Source organism: Equus przewalskii, chromosome 25, assembly GCF_037783145.1.
Source record: "Equus przewalskii isolate Varuska chromosome 25, EquPr2, whole genome shotgun sequence".
Lineage (NCBI taxonomy): Eukaryota > Metazoa > Chordata > Mammalia > Perissodactyla > Equidae > Equus > Equus przewalskii.
In genome coordinates, this window is record NC_091855.1 from 43,032,616 (window position 1) to 43,053,245 (window position 20,630).

The 20,630-nt window shown below is 41.9% G+C and overlaps 1 protein-coding gene and 1 long non-coding RNA gene across 9 annotated transcripts in view; one reads left to right on the forward strand and one right to left on the reverse strand.

Annotated features, from left to right (window-relative positions):
* Positions 1 to 20,630, forward strand: part of PPP2R5C (protein phosphatase 2 regulatory subunit B'gamma) — a 140,461-nt gene that overhangs the window by 28,131 nt on the left and 91,700 nt on the right. The window contains exon 1 of one of the 8 annotated variants that reach the window (XM_008528572.2): positions 16,666 to 17,023. The exons of 5 other annotated variants lie outside the window; for them this stretch is intronic. In XM_008528572.2, coding sequence (XP_008526794.1) covers positions 16,930 to 17,023 — 94 coding nt within the window. In that variant the 5' untranslated portion in view covers positions 16,666 to 16,929. Of the gene's footprint in view, positions 1 to 16,665; positions 17,024 to 20,630 lie in introns of those variants that run through there. 2 more of the 8 variants (XM_008528575.2, XM_070593587.1) reach the window with 2 other exon arrangements.
* Positions 2,605 to 6,228, reverse strand: LOC103556447 (uncharacterized). The gene is made up of 3 exons (XR_011532899.1): positions 6,000 to 6,228; positions 4,969 to 5,075; positions 2,605 to 3,995 (listed from the first exon to the last, which is right to left on the reverse strand). It is a non-coding gene; the product is annotated as an uncharacterized lncRNA (long non-coding RNA).

Below are 20,630 nucleotides of genomic sequence, written 5' to 3' on the forward strand. Positions count from 1 at the left end.
TTAACTAGACTTATTGGGGTGAATTTCACAATATAAACAAATATCGAATCATTATATCGTACACCTGAAACTAATGTAATGTTTCTTGTCAGTTATACCTCAAAATAAACAGATAAATAAATAAAAGCAGTGCTGCTACTCTCATCTTCTCAGACGCCTCCATTGTTGAATATTCGAGTTCCAGCCTTTTGCAGTGCTCCGTAACAGTATTACTGTTTTATTGTTGATGATCATTTAGATTTATCCATTTATTTGTCACTTTATTCTTCATTCCTTTTGGCATCTCAGACTTCACATCTGCGATCATTTTCCTTCTGTTTGAACACATCATTTAGAATTGTCTTTAATGAGACTCTCTGTGGCCCATTCTTTGTTTGTTTGTTTATCTAGGAAGTGTCTTTACTTTGCCCTCATTCTTGGAAGATACTGGCTGAGTTCTGATTGCAGGTTGAGTTATGTTCCTTCAGTACACTGAAGATAAGCCTTTTGTTGCCTTTTGACTTCCGTTAGTATTGAGATGCCAAAGCCATTCTTTGGAAGGTATTGTTTGTGATTTCTGGCCATTTTTCTGATTTTTGACTGTGACGTTGAGTTTTCAGTGCTTTTGCTGCTAGGTGTCCAAGTTTGGGTTTCTTTTTTATCAGTCTTTTTTGGGATTCATCTTTAATCTGTGGTTGGTTATATTTCCTCAGCTGTGGAACGTTCCAGCCGTTATCTCTACATTAGTCTCTTGTTTTTCCTTGGCTCTAATCAAACGTGTGTTGGACTTTTCATTTACTATTTTTCTTTAATCTTCATCTGTGTTTTTCAGTCTTACTGTGACTTACCATGCTATGTTCTTGATCAGAATGTCTGAAGGTAAAGGACCAGTTTTCTTTTTCTTAATTTTCAACCTATCATGGACTAATACTTTCATAAAATACAGTAAAAATAAATTACTATAAAAATGAGAGATGAAATACAGCCACAGCCTGTTGATTATTTTACTCAGTAGACGTGAAATTACTTTGTTAAATTGCTATCAAAGTTAAACATCATTCTCCATTTGTCTCATCTCATTGAGAAGCTTTAGGTTTCTCTAATATGTGTTAACCCATCTGTTAGGCTTTTAATTTCAGATATACTGTTTTCATTTATGGAAGTTCTGTTTTTAGTCTGCATTTTGATTTTGTGTGTGTGTGTGGGGAAGATTGGCCCTGAGCTAACGTCTCTTGGCATTCTTCCTCTTTTTTTGCTTGAGGAAGATTGTCACTGAGCTCACATCTGTGCCCATCTTCCTCTATTTTATGTGGGACGCTGCCACAGCATGGCTTGGTGAGTGGTGCTCAGTCCACACCTGGGGTCCAACCCTGTGAACCCCGGGCCACCAAGGCAGAGCATGCAAACTTTACTATGCCACCAGGCTGGCCCCTGCAGTGTGGTTTTCTTAATATTTTCCTATTCCCTTGCAGGCACCATCAAACTTGACAGTTCTTTAAGTATACCAAGCACAGCTGCTTCATAGTCTGTATCAGATAATACCAGTATCTGAAGTGCTTGTCACATTTTGCCCGTGATGTCTTATTTCCTTGTGTATCCAACTATTTTTTAGTGTATTCTGGTCATTGTACTCAAGTGGTTGGAATAAATTGAAACCTAGAATCGAAGTATCTTCTTCAGCAGGGATTTGTTTTTGCTTCTTCCAGACACCTGGGGTCACTGCTAGTCTGGGGGTCCTGTAAATCACAACTCTGGGTAATGACTTGTTAAATTAGCCAGGTTGTCCTGTAAAGTATCCCCTTAGGTGAAGACATCCCTTCTTCACCTAAGAAGTGAACCTAACCGTACAATGGCGGTTCCCTTTGCCCCTCAGAAAGCACTGGTGATAATCTGCAAGGTGTGTTTTGGTGTCCTGCCAGCATCTGTTCCCATTATCTCTATGTTAATGCTTTAAACACCACTTGATAATGTGTGCCCCAGGCAATAGTTTCACCAGAGATTTCAGCATTTAATCTGGCATTCTTCTGAAAGCAGAGATATTTCTTACCAACTGGAGGTATTTGGTTATCTGGACATATAGTTCCTGCTGGAAGGTCAGAATAAGTTTAATTCTTTGCCTTTTAGTTAACAATTTTGCTCAAATGGTGAAAACTAACGTTTTTTTCTGGCTTTCTCCTTTTTGGATATCATTACGGACTCATGTTTTTCATTGATTTTGATGTGTTTTAATCTACTAAAATGGTATTCTTTCTGATGTGCAGATGCATAAGTTTAACCATTGGGTGCCCTTTCGGGTAGCTCCTGTGTTTGTTTTGGCATGGCCTCATTTACTTTTGATTTCTTGATTTCTTGATTTCTGGTGCAGTAAGCTGTCCCCCAGGCTTGTTTGTACCTTCCCTCCCCCAGACTTGGAATCAACCATTTTTCAAGGAGCCCTGATTTCCTTTCAGTGGGGAATGATATTAGAGACCAAAATTTGGGTACTAGGGTGCTTGTTGCTGCTGGACTGATGTTGCTTTTAGGTGCTTTCAGTGGAGGGAGCCAGCAAATATATATATATGTATATATTTTTTTTAGTTGTGCATTCGTATTGTCGACGAAAATAATCCATAATCGATCTATAAATGAAAACTTGGGTGAGTTTATTCTGAGCTGAAATCTGAGGACCATGGCCTGGGGCCTTTCTTCCCGAAGGCAGAAAGGGCACCAAAGAAGTGAGGCATACAGAGTGGTTATATACCCCCATACAGGACGTTTCACATGTGATTGAAATGTCCCTCCCACAATAGTCACAAGATTGCCTGTCGCACAGTGCTTGATGGACACAGCAGGTAGTGGGTCTGCTCTCTCAGAGGGTGTAGCAGGAGGCAAGTCTATTGTCTGGAGCTGGGCAGTCACAGGTGAGCACAGCAATCAGTTTCTAGCCTAAGGAAAGATGCTTAATCCTTAAAGAAATGCCAACCTTGGGAGCGGGAGGGAAGTTGCACCTTTATCTCAAGGGCCTTTGCTCTTGCCATAGGGAATGCCTAAAACAGATATACAATGCATGCTCAACGGCCTCGGTCAGGCCCTTTTGGAAAGACAAGGTCAGGCCAAATTAGGTTTACACCAAATGGCTTCCTCATATTCTCCAATATATCCTGTTGCTTGCCATTTTTATTTGTCAGTATTGGTATTTTCAATTCAACTTATCGTTATGGTGTTTTCACTTGTTTCTTTATTTTTCAGTTTTATCTCTGTCTTACACTGAAAATCTTGATTTCTAACATCATTGACATAATTATTGCTATATCCTGTTAAAACAATTCACAACAACAATATTGGTGGTTACAAACAGTAGGAACTTTGAATTGGCTCATTTCATTGCAGAAAAAGCTGTTGGTGTTTTTATTGAGATTCCATCAAATTTTTAAAATACCCAGGGGGGATTGGCAACTCTAGGTTGTTTGCGTCCTCTTAGCTAAGAGGCTGCTCCGACTTTGTGTTTAAGGCCACTTTCATTTCCTTAGGGGTGTTTATGAGTTTCCCTCCTGTGGGTTTTGCACATTTCTGTTTATGCCCAGATATTCTCTTAGCGCTGCTGTTGTAAATGGGGTCTCCTCTGCCATTATGTCTCCTGCATAGTTGTTGGTGGTTGCTATGAAGGCTGCTCATCTCTGTCTTTCACGTCCTGCTTCCTGGGTCATCCTGTTGTTTGCAGCAGTTTTTCACTTTGTTCTTTGGGTGTCCAGGTCTCGAAGCAGATTACCTGCAGATAAGGTATCTCGCCTCTCTGTTTCTGGTTGTTATCCCTCTTGTATCTTTCTCTTGAGTTGACTGAAACTTCCAGTAAGATCTTCTGTGTGGTGGTGCGAGTGGGCGTATGTGTCTTCTTCCTGACTAATGGGGATGGAAGCAGGATTTTAAACAACCATTTTTTATTCCATTCTGTGGTGGCCCCCAGTGGCAGCTGTCATAGACTGTGCGTTAGGGTGAACCTTCTCTTGTTATTGTTGTTCACGTCTTTGGACCTTTCCCTAAGCGGCATTCAAGGAAAGGAAGTACAAAGTCAGAGACCATATGTTTTCAAAACCCCCTGCAGACCCTGTGCAGAGAGGGCGCCACGTGCGCCTTGCCTGGAGCGCTGGAGGCACTGTCCAGCGCTGGCATCAGGTGAAGCCTTTAGCTATTGTTAAGTGGAAAATAGTATCTCCTATTTTTGTGTATTTAGCAGTGAGACTGCGTGTGGTCTTCAAGCCATGTTCATTCAAAGATTTTTCTGAATTTTCCCTTCATTTAACATTTTTGGTCTGGAGGTAGAAGTGTTAAATGAAGAGACCAATTTTTTTAAGTGACTCATGGGAGGAGTAAATTAATCATGGGCTTTGTTTCTTGACGCCGTTCTCCTGTTTGAGAAAAGAAAGCCCTGGGAGAGGCCCGTGAGAGTCCTAATGGACACTGCGGGACTTAATAACCAGTAACTGGAGACCCTGGAGCAGAAATGAGGCGTTCCTGAGTATTTGGCCTTTTGGGAAAGAAGTTGTTACATTGTTGTTGAGAGAATTACATGAATTTTTAAAAAGTGGCTTTCAAATAGCAGTTAAAATTTTATATTGCTTGCCCTCCTTTTGTAAAAATAAATACTTCGGCCTCATTCAGCAGAATTTATTTTCTGATACAATTGAAAGTTTTGCCATACAGATGGATCATTTTTACTGCTTAAAGATGAATTATGCATCTGTTTACAGGAGCTTTGCCTCTTGCCCATCAGTTGAAAAATAATAAGAATAAAGTGTGAGGGCCCGGACCAGTGGCATAGTGGTTAAGCTCTCTTGCTCCCCTTCAGTGGCCCAGGGTTCACGGGTTCAGATCCTGGGCACAGACCTGCACTCCATCAAGCCATGCTGTGGCAGTGTCCCATATGCAAAATAGAGGAAGATTGGCACAGATGTTAGCTTAGGGCCAGTCTTCCTCACCAAAAAAAAAGAGTGTGAGAAGTTGCCAAAGTACCTGCTCCTAATTCTGGTGGGTTGGGAAACTCCTTTCATCAGTCTTTTCTTCTGTGCTCCATTCTTCTGTCGTGCACTGTGATTTCTGTGTCTCCTCTTGATAGCCCACTATAATGAGAGGAAACAGCTCTGAGCTTGGTGAGGCAGGTGCCAGTTCACAGCAAATATTCACTGACCTTCTGGGTTGTCCAGAGCATGGGGAGATGCTCAGGACAGTGACGGTGACCAGAGGTGGCCCTTGTCCTCAGGGAGCCGACAGACCCAGGTCCCCCATGGTTTCCCAGCTCCCACCCCTCCTGGCTATCCTCTGCCACCAGCTGGGCAGCAGAAGCACCACCAGTGCCGCTCCTGTGACTAGCTGAGAGCTGGTCCCGTGTCAGACAGCCTGTGTCCCATCTCGAGCCACAGCCAGCCCACCCCTCCAAGGGGCCCTCCTGTCCCCTCTCTTCAGGCCACAGACGTGGCTGTTACTGCAGGGGTCAGTCTCAGGCCTCTGACCGTCATACTCTGCGAGAGCAGGCAAAACCCTGGGGTTTGGTTTCGGCTGGCAGCTATAATCTCACGCTTAATGTTTATTTCAGGCCTTCCCAAAGCTCTCCTGGAGCTCTCCCAGCACCTTGCACTCAGCTCCTTCTCTCCCGCACACACAGCCTCTCCTGGTGTCCCATGCTCTGTCTGGTCCCTCTAGGCCCCAGTGGCCTGGGTCTCCTCCGTGCTCTGCCTTCCCCAGAGGCAGTCACCATGCCCTGCTGTCCTGCCGCCTCCAGTGCCTCCTGCCTCAAGCCTGCCTTACCTTTTTTCTTTAATGTAGTAAAGTAGACATAGCGTAGTGTTCATCTTTTTGACCATTCGTAAGTGTGCAGTTCAGTGGCATTAAGTACATTCATAATGCAGTGTGCCCATCACCACCATCTGTCCATCATCCCCAACAAAATCCTCCCCGTGCCCTCCCCCAGCCCCGGCACCCACCACTCTGCTTCCTGTCTCGATGATTCTGACCACTCTAGAAACCTCATGTAAGCGGAATCTTACAGGATTTGTCCTTTTGTGACTGGCTTATTCACTTGGCATAATGTCCTCAAGGTTCTTCCGTGTTGTAGCATGTGACAGGATTTCCTTCCTTTTTAAGGCTGAATAATACTCCATTGTATAGACGTACCAGTTTGTTTATCCATTCATCTGTCAATGGCACTTGGGGTGCAGGACACGTTGCATACACTACTTCATTCACCATACATGTTACTGTGATCTAAAATGTCACCTGAGGGCAGAGGTGGTTTGCATGTCGGTTTTTGGTGCCCAGTCCAGTATCTGCCAAGGATCCGGGAAACACACTTTTGCTGAAGGAATGAAAAGCCCTCTGGGCCGTCTGCCTGTCCTCTCCCGGTCCTTCACTTCTCACAGAGGATTGCCCTGGTGTCACCTCGGGGGGAGGCCAGAACCCGGTCCAGGCTCACCACGCCCTCCACCTCAGCTGCTGCTTTGTAAAAGGAGGTTGTTACTCACAGTTGACATGAAAGCACTTCGATGCATCACGGGTGCTCGGCCTACTCTGTGTGGGCTTCCTCCCTGCTCAGGACGAGGAAAGGGTGTGAGCACTCGCTTTGGCTTTAAAGGTTTTCCAGCCCAGCCGTGGGGAGAACAAAAGCAAGAAGCTCTCCCGGCAGCAGAGCACTGAGGGTACCTTTATCGTCGACTCCACTCTCCTCCACGGCCTTTCCTGGGGATCAGCGCGTCCCCCCTTTAATTGCCAGCAGGACTCGCGCAGATGAACAGGCAGCCAGCACCCGTCCCTTTGTCCTTGCTGTTGGCAGGCAGGAGCTCCCTGGCAACCTTTGAACACAGCTGAGTGCTAGGTATCTTTGATCTGCCTAAGGAAAAAGTCTATTTTAAACTGTAAGTGAAGCCAAATTTTTTAGGTTAGGTTTCTTACCCAACAAAACATACATCACCCATGCTCGTATAATTTCCAGTTAAAATAGTGCTGGCCAGAGCAATGTCAGTGCCTGGCAGTTAGGACACTACAATTCTCTGGGTTCAAAAAAACAACTTGCTTTTAATGAAAGAAACTGTAAAACTTCTTCGCTAAAATATGAGCATATTTAATTTGCCTACAAAATTGCCTGAGGAGATGAAAAATAAAACCTTTGGCTGAATTTAGAAATGAAAATTTGGAAGTTTTATTCCGAAATGCTACCTAGAAATAAAATCAGTGAGATGTATTTATAGGCAGTTTGTTTTTAAATAAAGACCAAAAGAAAGTGACAGAGGGACCAGAGAATAAAAAGTAATTCCTTTTTCTCAGCCTGCATTTTCGTGCAGTGCGCCTTCCAGAGCTGAAAGTGGGCAGACAGACCCGGCACCTTTGCCGTTTAGTCTTAGCTCAAGCCCTTCACGCTGCTGCCGCCGCGGCAGGAAGGGAAGAGCAGTGGGCTTGTCGTAGGAGAGCTAGAGGCGTGGGGGTGCCACCGCGGAATCCCTCGTATCTACGTGGATACGTATCCCTCTTAGTTATGTGCCACAGAGAAGACGTTTAACGAGTAGTAAGGGGGTTTTATAGGATCAGGATTGGGTGTTACTGCTTGATTCATCCATTCAGTCACTTTGATGGAGCACCCACGGTGTGCCAGGCACTGCCAGTCTATGGGCTGGCCCAGGGGAGGGAGGGAGGAAGGGGAGAGAAAGACTTCCTGGAGGAGGTTAGTCTACGCAGAGGTCCCTTAGGTGGCTCTGCTGCCCCCTCACAGGGCAGCCCCAGGAATCTTCGGGAAGGCTGCTGGTGGAGGCCCTGTTCTTGGAGTGCAGCACTGTCCATGCTTCCTGCATCTTCCCCGTCATGGCTAGAGCCACGTGTGGGTAGGTCCTGCCTTGGTCTCGGCTGCTCCCTCCTGAGCTCTCCGCTTCACCTCAGTGGGTCGTGCTCTCCGTCTCTGACTTTTGCACCTCCTAACAACCGAGGAGGTGAGGAGGTCACATGTACCCCCTTTTACAGGTGAGGAAAGAAGAACCAGCCCCAGGGTTACTCGAGTGGCCTCCTCCTGAGCAGGCTGTCGGCATGGCTGCATCGTGAGCCTCCTCTGCATTGCCTGCGCTGAACGCTTGTTTCGTCAGTGAAGAGTGCTCTGGAGAGCAGTGAGCCCTGATAGCTTAGAGGAGCACGTGGAGTCGGTGCAGGGGTGACAGACTTGGCAGTGGGCAATGAAGCCATCCATACCTGGCTCTGTGAGACAGGGAGTGGACATCCTCTGATTTGCTGGTTCAGTTTATCATGCTAATTGAGGCTAATTTTTGTTTGTATGTTTTGATCTCGTCTATGCATCACAATAAATCTTTTGCATCATACTTCCTGGGTTCCTATCACAGCCCTTTCTCTGTCCTTGGCCCCTGCCTAAGAGGCAGCAAGCATTGAGGGAGTCTCCCTGCTGTAACTTAATCTATATGTCTTTTTAAAAGTTGTTTCTTTTAATTTTCGTGAAAGTGTTATGTGCTAATTTTAGCAATACTGAAAAATATAGAGAAATTTCAGAAAGGAAAAACACTTGTGGCCATACCACTCCATAGTGACTAGTGTTGATATTTGGGGAGTGTTTCTTTTTTTTTTGTTTCTTTTTTTTTTATTGTGATCTTAATAGCTCATAACATTGTAAAATTTCAATTGTACATTATTTGTCAGACACTATATAACTGTGCCCCTTCACCCCTTGTGCCCACCCCCCTTCCCCCTGGTAATCTCTTTGTCCATAAGTTTGTTTATGTTCCACAAATAAGTGAAATCATATGGTGTTTGTCTTTCTCTGTCTGGCTTATTTCACTTAACATAATACCCTCAAGGTTCATCCATGTGGTTGTGAATGGGACGATTTGTCTTTTTTTCTGGCTGAGTAGTATTCCGTTGTATATATATGTATATCTCACATCTTCTTCATCCAGTCATCAGTCACTGGGCACTTGGGTTGCTTCCGCATCGTGGCTATTGTGAATAGTGCTGCAGTGAACATGGAGGGGCATAAGCCTCTTTGTATTGTTGATTTCAAGTTCTTTGGATAAATACCCAGTAGTGGGACGGCTGGATCACATGGTATTTCTATTTTTAATTTTTTGAGGAATCTCCATACTGTTTCCCATAGTGGCTGCACCAAGTTGTATTCCCACCAGCACTGTGTGAGGGTTCCCTTTTCTCCACATCCTCTCCAACATTTGTTATTTTTTGTCTTGGTGATTATAGCTATTCTAATGGGTGTAAGGTGATGTCTAAGTGTAGTTTTGATTTGCATTTCCCTGATGATGAGTCATGTTGAGTATTTTTTCAGGTGCCTATTGGCCATCTGTATATCATCTTTGGAAAAATGTCTGTTCGTATCCTGTGCCCATCTTTTGTTTGGGTTGTTTGTTTTTTTGTAGTTCACTTGTATGAGTTCTTTATATATTACGGAGATTAACCCTTTGTTGGATATATGATTTGCAAATATTTCCTCCCAGTTAGTGGGTTGTTTTTTCATTCTGATCCTGGTTTCCTTTGCCTTGAAGCAGAAGCTCTTTAGTCTGATGAAATCCCACTTGTTTCTTTTTCCTTTTGTTTCCCTTGTCTGAGTAGACATGGTATTCGAAAAGATCCTTTTAAGGCTGATGTCAGTGAGTGTACTGCCTGTATTTTCTTCCAGAAATTTTATGATTTCAGGTCTTACCTTCAAGTCTTTAATCCGTTTTGAGGTAATTTTTGCATATGGTGGAAGATAATGGTCAACTTTCATTCTTTTGCATGTGGCTGTCCAGTTTTCCCAGCACCTTTTATTGAAGAGACTTTCCTTTCTCCATTGTATGTCCTTGGCTCCTTTGTTGAAGATTAGCTGTCTGTAGATGTATGATTTTATTTCTGGGCTTTCAGTTCTGTTCTAGTGATGTGTGTGCCTGTTTTTGTACCAGTACCATACTGTTTTGATTACTGTAGCTTTGTAGTATAATTTGAAGTCTTGGATTGTGATGCCTCCAGCTTTGTTGTTGATTCTCAGGATTGCTTTAGCTATATGAGTCTTTTGTTGCCCTGTATAAATTGTAAGATTCTTTGTTCTATTTCTGTGAAGAATGTTATTGGGATTCTGATTGGGATTGCATTGAATCTGTAGATTGCTTTAGGTAGTATGGACATTTTAATTATGTTTATTCTTCAGATCCATGTGCTTGGAATCTCTTTCCATTTCTTTATGTTATTGTCAATTTCTTTCAGTAATGTCTTATAGTTTTCCTTGTATAGGTCTTTCACCTCCTTGGTTAAATTCATTCCTAGATATTTTACTCCTTTTGTTGCGATTGTAAATGGGATTGTATTCTTGAGTTCTTGTTTTGTTAGTTTGTTATTGGAGTATAGAAATACCACTGATTTTTGTAAGTTGACTTTGTATCCTACAACTTTGCTGTAGTTGTTGATTATTTCTAGTAGTTTTCTGATGGATTCCTTAGGATTTTCTATACGTAAGATCATGTTGTCTGCAAACAGCAAGAGTTTCACTTCTTCATTGCCTATTTGGATTCCTTTTATTCCTTTCTCTTGCCTAATTACTCTGGCCAAAACCTCCAGTACTATGTTGAATAAGAGTGATGAGAGTGGGCACCCTTGTCTTGTTCCTGTTCTCAGAGGGATGGCGTTCAGTTTATCCCCATTGAGTAGGATGTTGGCTGTGGGTTTGTCATATATGGCCTTTATTATGTTGAGGTACTTTCCTTCTATACCCATTTTATTGAGAATTTTTATCATGAATGGATGTTGGATCTTGTGAAATGCTTTCTCTGCATCTGTTGAGATGATAATGTGATTTTGTTCCTCATTTTGTTAACGTGGTGTATCACATTGATTGATTTGCAGATGTTGAACCATCTCTGTGTCCCTGATATGAATCCCACTTGATCATGCTGTATGATCTTTTTAATGTATTGCTGTATTCAATTTGCCAATATTTTGTTGAGGAGGGAGTGTTTCTTTTTGATTGTACTATTTCTGAAAAATTATACACTGCCCTTTTCACTTATACTTTTATTTATAAATTTATAGATATTTTGATGGGTGTGTAATATTTCACTGTGTGGGATAATCTCTTTGACATTAAGGCCGTTTTTGATATTTTAGAATCATAAATAAAAATGTGATGCTCTCAAAAAGAATAAAATAACTTAGAAATAAATTTAACCAAGGAGATAAAAGACTTGTACAGTGAAAACTGCAAAATGTTGCTGAAAGGAACTAAAGAAGACACTAGGAAATGGAGAGACGTCTCCTGTTTATAGATCGGAAGACTTGATAGTGGTAAGACATCAGTATTGCCCAAAGTGATCTGCAGATTCAGTGCAATCCCTATCAAAATCTTAATGATGGTTTTTTTCCCAGAAATAGAAAAACCCATCCTAAAATAAACATGGAATCACAAGGGAACCCCAGATAGCCAAAGCAATCTCAAAAAGAAGAACAAAGTTGAGGCCTTACACTTCCTGATTTCAAAACTTACTGCAAAGCTACAGTAACCAAAACAGGCTGATATCGGCTGTAAAGACAGACATACAGGCCAATAGAGTAGAACAGAGAGCCCAGAAATAAACCCTCACATATGTGGTCAAAGATTTTCAACAAGGGTGCCAAACACTCAGTGGGGACAGGACAGTCTTATCAACAAATGGTGCTGGAAAAACTGGATATCCACATGCAAAACAATGAAGTTTGGTCCCTTACCTTACCCCCCACACAAAAATTAACTCAACATGGGTCAAAGACCTAAACAGAAGAGCTAAGACTATAAACTCTTAGAGGAAAAGCTTCATGACATTGAATTTGCCACTGACTTCTTGGATATGACACCAAAAGCATAGGCAACAAAAGTAAAAATGGATAAATTGGGCTACATCAGAATTTAAAACTTCTGTGCATCAAAGGATGCAATCAACAGAAAAAGGCAACCTATGGAATGGGAGAAAATATTTACAAATCATTTATCTGATAAGGGATTAATACCCAGAACTTAAAAAGGACTCCTGCAACTCAACAGTAAGAAAACAAACAACCCAATTAAAAAATGTGTGAAGGACTTGAATAGACATTTCTCCAAAGAAGATATACAAATGGCCAATAAGCACATGGAAACATACTCAACATCACTAGTTGTTAGGAAAATACAGATAAAAACCACAGTGAGATACCACTTTTTGCCTATTAGGATGGCTACTGTCAAAAAAAAAACCCCAGAAAATAACGAGTGTTGGTGAGTATGTTGAGAAATCGGAATCCTTGTGCACAGCTGGTGGGAATGTACAGTGATGCTGCCACTATGGAAAACAGCATGGCAGTTCCTCAGAAAATTAAACATAGAATTACCATATGTTCCAGCAATTCCGCTTCTGGGTATACACCCAAAGGAATTAAAAGCAGTGATTTAAATAGATATTTGTATACCCGTGTTATAGCATTATTCACAGTAGCCAAAAAGCAGAGGCAGCCGAAGTGTCCATCAAGGGATAAATGGAACAAAATGTGGTGTATCCATATGATGAAATAGTGTTTGGCCTTAAAAAGGAAAGAAATTTTGCAGTATGCTACAACATGGATGAACCTTGAGGACGTTATGCTGAGTGAAATAATCCAGTCACAGAAGGACGAATACTGTTTGATTCCACTTATTTGAGGTACCGAGAGGAGTCAACTTCATAGCGACAGAAAGCAGAATGGTGGGTGCCAGGGTCTAGGGGAGGGGAGGGGAGTTAGTGTTTAATGGGGACAGTTTCTGTTTTGCAAGATGAAAAGAGTTTTGTGGGTAGATAGTGGTGATGGTTACACAAAAATGTGAATGTACTTAATGCCATTGAGCTGCACATTTAAAAATGGTTAGGGTGGTAAATTTCATCTTACGTGTATTTTAACACAATTGTAAAAATAAGTATTTTTTAAAACGTGATGATGCTCACTCATAGCTACTGCATTTGTAGAATGGATTCCCAGAAGTAAAATTACTTAAAGAACCTTGATACATATTGCCAAATTATTTTCCGAAAGGATCAGAACAATTTATAGATTTGTTGGCAAGGTTACAGCATGCTTTTACCAGTATTGAATAATTATCATTTTTTGAAATTATGTTGATTTGATAGGCAGAGAAATACTTTTTCATACAATTATTGATCAGTTCTTTTGTGAACTGAATCATTTAAACATGAGGCCTGTTTTTTTCTAATCAATTATAGTAATATTATTAACTCCTTGTTTTTATAGCATTTATATTTCCTTTTGTTTTTTGGAGGGAACATACAGAAATCTGTAAATTTTTTTTTTTGAGGAAGATTAGCCCTGAGCTAACTACTGCCAGTCCTCCTCTTTTCACTGAGGAAGACTGGCCCTGAGCTAACATCCATGCCCATCTTCCTCTGCTTTATATGTGGGATGCCTACCACAGCATGGCATGCCAAGCGGTGCCATGTCTGCACCCGGGATCCAAACCGGCGAACCCCAGGCTCTCAGAGCAGAACTTGTGCACTTAACTGCTGTGCCACCAAGCCAGCCCCAATTTATAAATTTTTTGATATGATGTGAGCAATATCCCTTAGGAGTTTGTCTGGTGTTTTTAAATGTCCTCTTCTAACTCGAGACTTGATATTCACTTACCTTTTATTGTAAAAGCTGTAGAGACTTCAAGGGGGTGGAGAGGGATTAGATTTGTTTTTCTTTGTTTTTTTGTGAGGAAGATTGGCCCTGACCTCACATCTGTTGCCAGTCTTCCGCTATTTTATGTGAGACTCCACCACAGCGTGACTTGACAAGTGGTCTGTAGATCCATGCCTGGGATCCAAACCTGCAAACACCAGGCCACCAAAGCAGAGCACAAAAACTTAACCACTACACCACTGGGCCAGCCCCTTGTTTTTCTCATTTAATTGTTTTTTTGTTTGTTTGCTTTTTGCTGAGGAAGATTTGCTCTGAGCTAATATCCACTGCCAAATCTTCTTCTTTTTGTATGTGAGCTGCCGCCACATCATGGCAGCTGACAGAAGTGGTGTAGGCCCATGCCCAGGCTGCCAAGCAGAGCATGCGGAACTTAACCACTAGGCCCCTGGGGCTGACCCTGAATTGGTTTTTTATTTAACCCATCTCAGATTCTATTTTGGTGTGAGGTGAAGATTTAAATTGACTTTTCCCTACGTATAGCCAGTTATCCAGCTAATCTTCCCTTTCCACTGACGTGAGATTCATTCTTTATCACGAACACTTGTCTAAAGATACTTAGCAGTTTGGGGGCTGTTGCTTCTATTCCATTAACCTGCCTCTTGAGCCCATGTCGCACTGTCATTAATTCCTAAGCTTTAGAATTGGTAGGACTAGGCTTCCTCATGAGAAGCGGCCTTGTTCTTTTTTTTCCAGGTATTTTGTCAAATACTTGGAAAAATAATGGAGCCATCTGAATTTTGACTGGAATTGCTTTAAAACTGTAAGTTACTTTGGGGAAAAATTGACATCAGCATATTTAGAGTATGTATGCTTCCAGTTCAGAAACACACCTTATCTTTAAACAGTTCATCTTTTTTTTTCCTTTCTCCGTATTACAGTCACGTCACTTAATGAGGGAGATACCTTCTGAGAAATGCGTCATTAGGCAATTTTGTCATTGTGCGAACATCGTAGAGTGTACTTACACAATCCTAGATGGTATAGCCTACTACACGCCTAGGCTTTATGGTACTAATCTCTGGGACCACCATCGTATATGTTATATGTGGTCTGTTGTTGACCAAAACGTTGTTCTGCAGTACGTGATTGTATTTATCTGTTTGTTGCCTTATTCATATTTTAGAGTATGTTTCATCAGTGATTTCCAGATCACAGTCTTTGAGTTCTTTAAAGAACTACTCTATATGCATAAGGCTTCAAAAGAGCATGGGGGAAAATCACTAATAAAGTTGAGATCCTTTGATCTGAGATCATTAGGAAAAATACATCAAGAGGTCTTTGCTTTTTCATTGACATCTAATCTGTATATTTTATATGAAGATTCTTTCCCCCTTATTTCTGCATTCCAGCTTATCAGCACATTTCCTCATCTCATCTCGTATGACGTATCAAACTATTTGAGGGCAGGTCTCTCTGTTTTCAATGTATAGATCTGCAGTCAGCATCTGCTTCTGAACCCCTTACCAAGCCCTGTGCAGACTGTGTTCCTGCTTGCACTTATGTCTGAGCTCACCTGGCCTCACTCCCTGGGTGAGAAGGTAATGGTGAGTCCTAGGGAGAGCTCTCCTCCCCGCATCTGGTGAACCCAGAGGGTCGGCAGCCAGAATCTCAGTTCACATTACCTGACTCAAAGCACAGGCTCTCTTGTTAAACCATGTCTGCTGTTCAGATAGCAGAGGAGCCGGGCAGGTGTGAGGCCAGCAGTATGCTCAGGTGATGCCCACTCCTCACTGCTTGTCATAAATAATTTCATGGCCAGCTCTGGAAGCCAGCAGCGTCCTTCAGCTCTGCGGAAAGTGGGGCAGGAATGGGATTTGGTTTGCTTTTGCTTGTCTGTTTTTTCAGTGGTTATTCATACACACAGTGAAAACTACATTCTTACTGGTGAGGCTGACTAAATAAGCACCCGTGAAGGATTGTAGCAGTTTATTCATTCATTGAAATGTATCGAGTGCCTACCCACAGATGTATCTGCTAACCCTAGTCTGTTTCAGGGGGTTCTTACTATTGTGAATTACGTTTAGGAACCACAGGGCTTTTACCTTCTGTTCACAAGTGGGCAAATGGGGTGGGGGGAGTTGTGTGAGAAATTATAAAAAGAGATGTGGTTTGGACAGACTTAGTTGTACGTGTGAATAGGTGAGGAATGTTTTTCAGTTCTACCTGGCAGAGATTTTTCTTTATAGTTTATTGGTTTTCATTTGGAGCTAGTAATAGTATTTCTTTTTGTAGGGAATCATTTCTCCAATCCCGCCTTCCCCTGAGGATACTCCAACTCAAAAATGTTGTCTTTCTTCTTTTAACAGCTTTTTACATTAACGTTTTTTGAAGATAGGAAATTAAGATCTGAATAATAGCTTTTAATACTAGCTCCATAAAAATAAGTGAAATATCTTTTTTAATTTAAAAATTTTAAATTTTATCCAAATTCCTAAAACTTAAAGTATCTAATATGTTGACCAAAATGAACACTTCATTTCATTTGATGGCATTCTTTAATTCCCACAGCCAGATCGTATGAATACCTTTAATTTGTAGCACTTTCTAGCTATTGAATATAAAGAAGCTTTCATTTTCTATATAATTAACTGAACTTTTTCGAGAAAAGATTAGGTCTGGAGAAAAACCAGCGTTTGAGGATTGCAAGTTCGTAACTTAGTAGTAGGAGAGGTTGAACGGGAGTCCAAACTAATGAATTGGAATTGTGTAATATTTGAATAGCAATTTGCTTTTTAAAAAGTGGTTGCCAAAATGCTAAATATGCTGCAGATGTTAAAGTAATTAGAACTGGAAAATAGAGGATGGCCAGGTTGGTATAAAATACCATTTAATTTGGGGTACCAGTTAGGGAAATGCTAAAATGTAAACTTCACAGAGACATAAGATGCACACTTTTTTTTTTTTGATAGCTCTCTCAGAATCATTTGTTTACAGTCTAGCCGGGGTTGTGGCCTCAGTCCTGCCCCCTAAGAGATGGGATCTTTGCCTAAGTTATTGAGAAATGAAGACCGCAGAAAGCCGAAAAATGTCCAGGCTTTTCATGCACGCTGACAGCCAAACAGAACGCTCTTTCCATTTGCAGTTTTTTTAGTGTCATTTTAAGTTGCAGCTTCCGGCCAATCAGCGAGCTCCATGCCTGCTGACATCACGAACCAGCCAGTTCCCTCCAGCTGCAGAGAGCTTCAGTTTGTCTTTTTTTTTAAACTAAAATGGAGGCTGGTTTCTTGCCTTAAGGAGTACACTGCCTTTCCCGCTGAAGTCTAGATGTTGACATGTAATAAAGCGGGCAGCAGGATGGTGGTGGATGCGGCCAACTCCAATGGGCCTTTCCAGCCCGTGGCCCTTCTCCATATTCGAGGTAAGTTACCGTGTGTTTCCCTGAATCGAAACCTTCTGTGGTTAGTTAATAAATGGCTATTGTGCTTCAGATAAGAAAAGCAGGAAGTCCTTTACAGCAGAATTCATTCCATGTCGCTGCAGACTTAACAAGAGGAGGTCGGGTGTGTCACTGCAGTTTGGCATTTTACGAACTACTTACAGAATTTGAGTCTTGAGAGAGGCCTTGCATGCATAGTTCAAAGCTGGTTTTTCTGCTTTCTGCTCGCTCTCCCATCCCCCTTTCAGAGCAGTGCTGATGTCAAAGGATGTGAAGTCACTGCCCGAGGAAGGTATTGGGTGGGGGTAGGAAGGAGAGGCGGGCCGGCAGCGCCTGGCCAAGTTGTCTGTACGCAGAGTTTCTGTTACATCTGTGTTGCTTAACACCACAAGGGTTTCATCAGGGACACATCTCTGAGTTAAAGATGAGCTGCAGCCAGAAAATATGCAAAAATGATTAGAAAAGAACTTCCTTTAAAAGGATTGTTTGCATTCTTGCCATGGAGCCTGAAAGAGAAACATACTCATGCTTTGAAATATTGAAATCCATTGTGGGTCATAATTTCTGAGATGTTAGCCCTTTCACGGAATAGTAGGAAATATTTTGCATTTAAATAGGCTCTATATTGGCATTTGACTTTAAAATTTAAAATGGCAACAAGTTTTCAATGTATATGTAGATCTCATAATAATTACAGTTTGCCTCTTGTAGTTAATACAAAATTTAGATTCAAAATATAGCTTAAAAACACAATTACCATAGTAATTAATAATACTCAAAATATAAGCATCAGGGTAGTAATATACTTATTCTTACCTGGTATTTTAAAATATTGTATAAATTTACTGATCAAAATTGGATGAAATAGAAAATAGATGTTAAGCTTTATCAAATCACTTTAAAATTTATAATGTCACAGCTATCCCCAACAAAACAGTTTTAACTGTCAGAATCTCCTGTAAGGACTCGTGTTAAGGAAGGGTGGGGGCAAGATTTCGAGGTGACTAATAGTCCGTATGACTAAAATGCCAGACAAGATTTTTCAGATCCTAGGGTGTACCCAGGGAAGATAAAGCCACGTGAATGCCCGAGCTGTTGGAATAAAATGGGTGTTACTTTTCTCTTCAAATCCTCTTTAATGAAGCTGGTGGGAGTTAATATCCACAGTGGCCAACTTGCAGGTCCGGCTAAAAGGCATTGTTTCGTAGTGCACCCAGGAGAGAGCAAATCTGACCACAGATGGCGTTTAGATATTGTAGTTGCAGGAACCAAATGGGCAAAAACAAAATGTAATTGTGTTTAGATTTAAGTTAGTACTTAAACACTGACTAGTTAGCAATAAGATAATTTTATTGCATGTAAAATGTATATTTTTATACTTTTAAGGAATTTTCTTATGAACAGACTTTTTTGGCTTGTGAGTTTTCTGATTCTATTAGACATTTAATGTACGTCATTTTTTGAACTATAAATTTGTTCTGAAATGGAATCATTTGATTTTATACCTTATACCACATTGTTTTTTTTTTTTTTTTTTTGGTGATTCCCAGACCTTATTATGGCTGCTTTGGTTTTCTTGCTGTTGGTTGAGTGGCTGGGTGTTACTCTCTGATTGTGGAGGGAAAAGTGGTGAAGTGCATTAACTTGAAAGAGACTTGAGTTTTTAAGAAGGGGTGACCTTTAGGACGTAAAACTGACTTCTAGTTCAAACAGTGGGGTCATTTCTAATTTCACAACTTGAGGAACACTTGATTTACTCACGAGGACTTTTCAGAGCAAGCATGTTGATGTGTGGTTTAGCAAAATTTGTATTATTTACCTTGGCTTCTAGATTCTTGATCAGTTTAACATCCGAGTAGCAGCTCTGCCGTGTGTCCGGTGCTGAGGGGTTCAACATGGCAGTGACACACAGCCCCGCATGGGGGCCCTGGCGCAGGACACAGGAAGCGCTAACTCTGGGCAGGTGCTGGAGAGCAGGGGCTGATGTCATGAGGCTGGACGGGCCACACTGAGTTCCTGCCCTCTGGGGTGCTCATGGTTCTCATTTAGGAAGGAGGGGCCTTCCACACAGAAGGGAAAATAACTTGCCCAAGGTCACACAGCCAGGAATTGTGGGGCCAGAATCCAAACCCAGGCAGTGGTTTTGTTTTGTTTGGAATCTTTTTAAAAAAATAAACTCATTTTAAAATGGAAATGTTGGCTGTTTGCAGAACCTTTGCCACAGTATTAGAATAGCGCTCCTTCCCAGCGCCTTATCAACATCCGTTTCAGTGGCCTCTTGTGTACGACAGTTTCGTGCCAGGGTTCATTTCTTCCTTCATTTTACAAATATTTGTCGAGTCCCTACCACCACGTGCCAAGCAGGCTCCTGACTCGAGTGTGAAGCAAGCTCTGTGGCCCAGCTTTCAGCGTTGACGGGGGCGGGTGGGGGGCGGGGGGGGACAGTCAAGCAACAAATCAATAGGTCACTGAACTGGTTAGTAGTTCCTATGGGTTTGATAGTTATCTTCTACTGAATGGTCTAGAGTTTTCAATTAATGTGGTCAATTGGCATATCCTAAAGAGTACCAGTGTGCAAGGAACGTCTCGTTGAAACAGTGTGAACTTTTCTGTCTGTAAAAAGAGAAAGCAGCACCTGGAACTTGATGGCTGTAAATTTAGCTTGATGACTTAAATCCCGTGCTTCCAGTGCTGTCCAAGAGAACGGTCTGTGGTGGTGGAAATGTTCTCTGCGCTATCCACTGTGAGCCCTGGCCGCAGGTGACTACTGAACACTTAAAATGTGGCTGGTGCAACTGAGAAACCAAATTTTTAATTTTATTTCATTTTAAAATTTAAAGAGACACATGCATCTAGTGGCTACTATATTGACAGTGCAATTCTCGACTGGTATTGACAAACTTTTTCAGAAAGGGCTGGGTGATAAATATTTTCGGCTGTGATGAAAGCAGCCCTAGACAGTGAATAAATGAACAGGTGGAACAAGTCCCCGGAAAGCTTTGTTTAAAGAGCAGGTGGCAGGCCGCATTTGGCCCGTAGCTCATAGTCTGCTGACCCCTGTTCTGGACTATTCCTTGAATTTTTCTGATTGCCTGTTAAGATCAGTAAACTACGTTAAGTGCCACACAGGCTTTCAGCTGCAATGCGTCTTCCCGCAAGGGATGGCCTGGTGGGGTTTCCAGAGCCAGCTTGAAGGCAGGGATGGCCAAGCCAAAAAGGTGTGAATGGCCAGTGAGGATGAGAGTGGTGGGACCCTTTTTCAGCTGGGTTTATTCTGGCCTCAGCAAGGTAGTTGATTGCTCTGATCTTGTTCTGGTTCTTAGTAAGCTCACCTGCTGTTGAGTCTGTCTTGGAAACACTGAGAAGTAGCCAATCAATCTGGGCGGGGAACTGGGGAGCAAATCACTCTTTTTGTGTCAACCCACTCTACCTGGGAAGTGGAGGTCTGTTTATAGAAAGGTTTGGTTTCTCACGAGTACTTCTGAGTCACCAATTCGATCAACATCTTACCTTTCCACTAAAAATTTAGAGAAAAACGTGCAAGAGGCAGTGTGGAAGTGATTCCCAGATGCAGAACACTCCTGCGTGG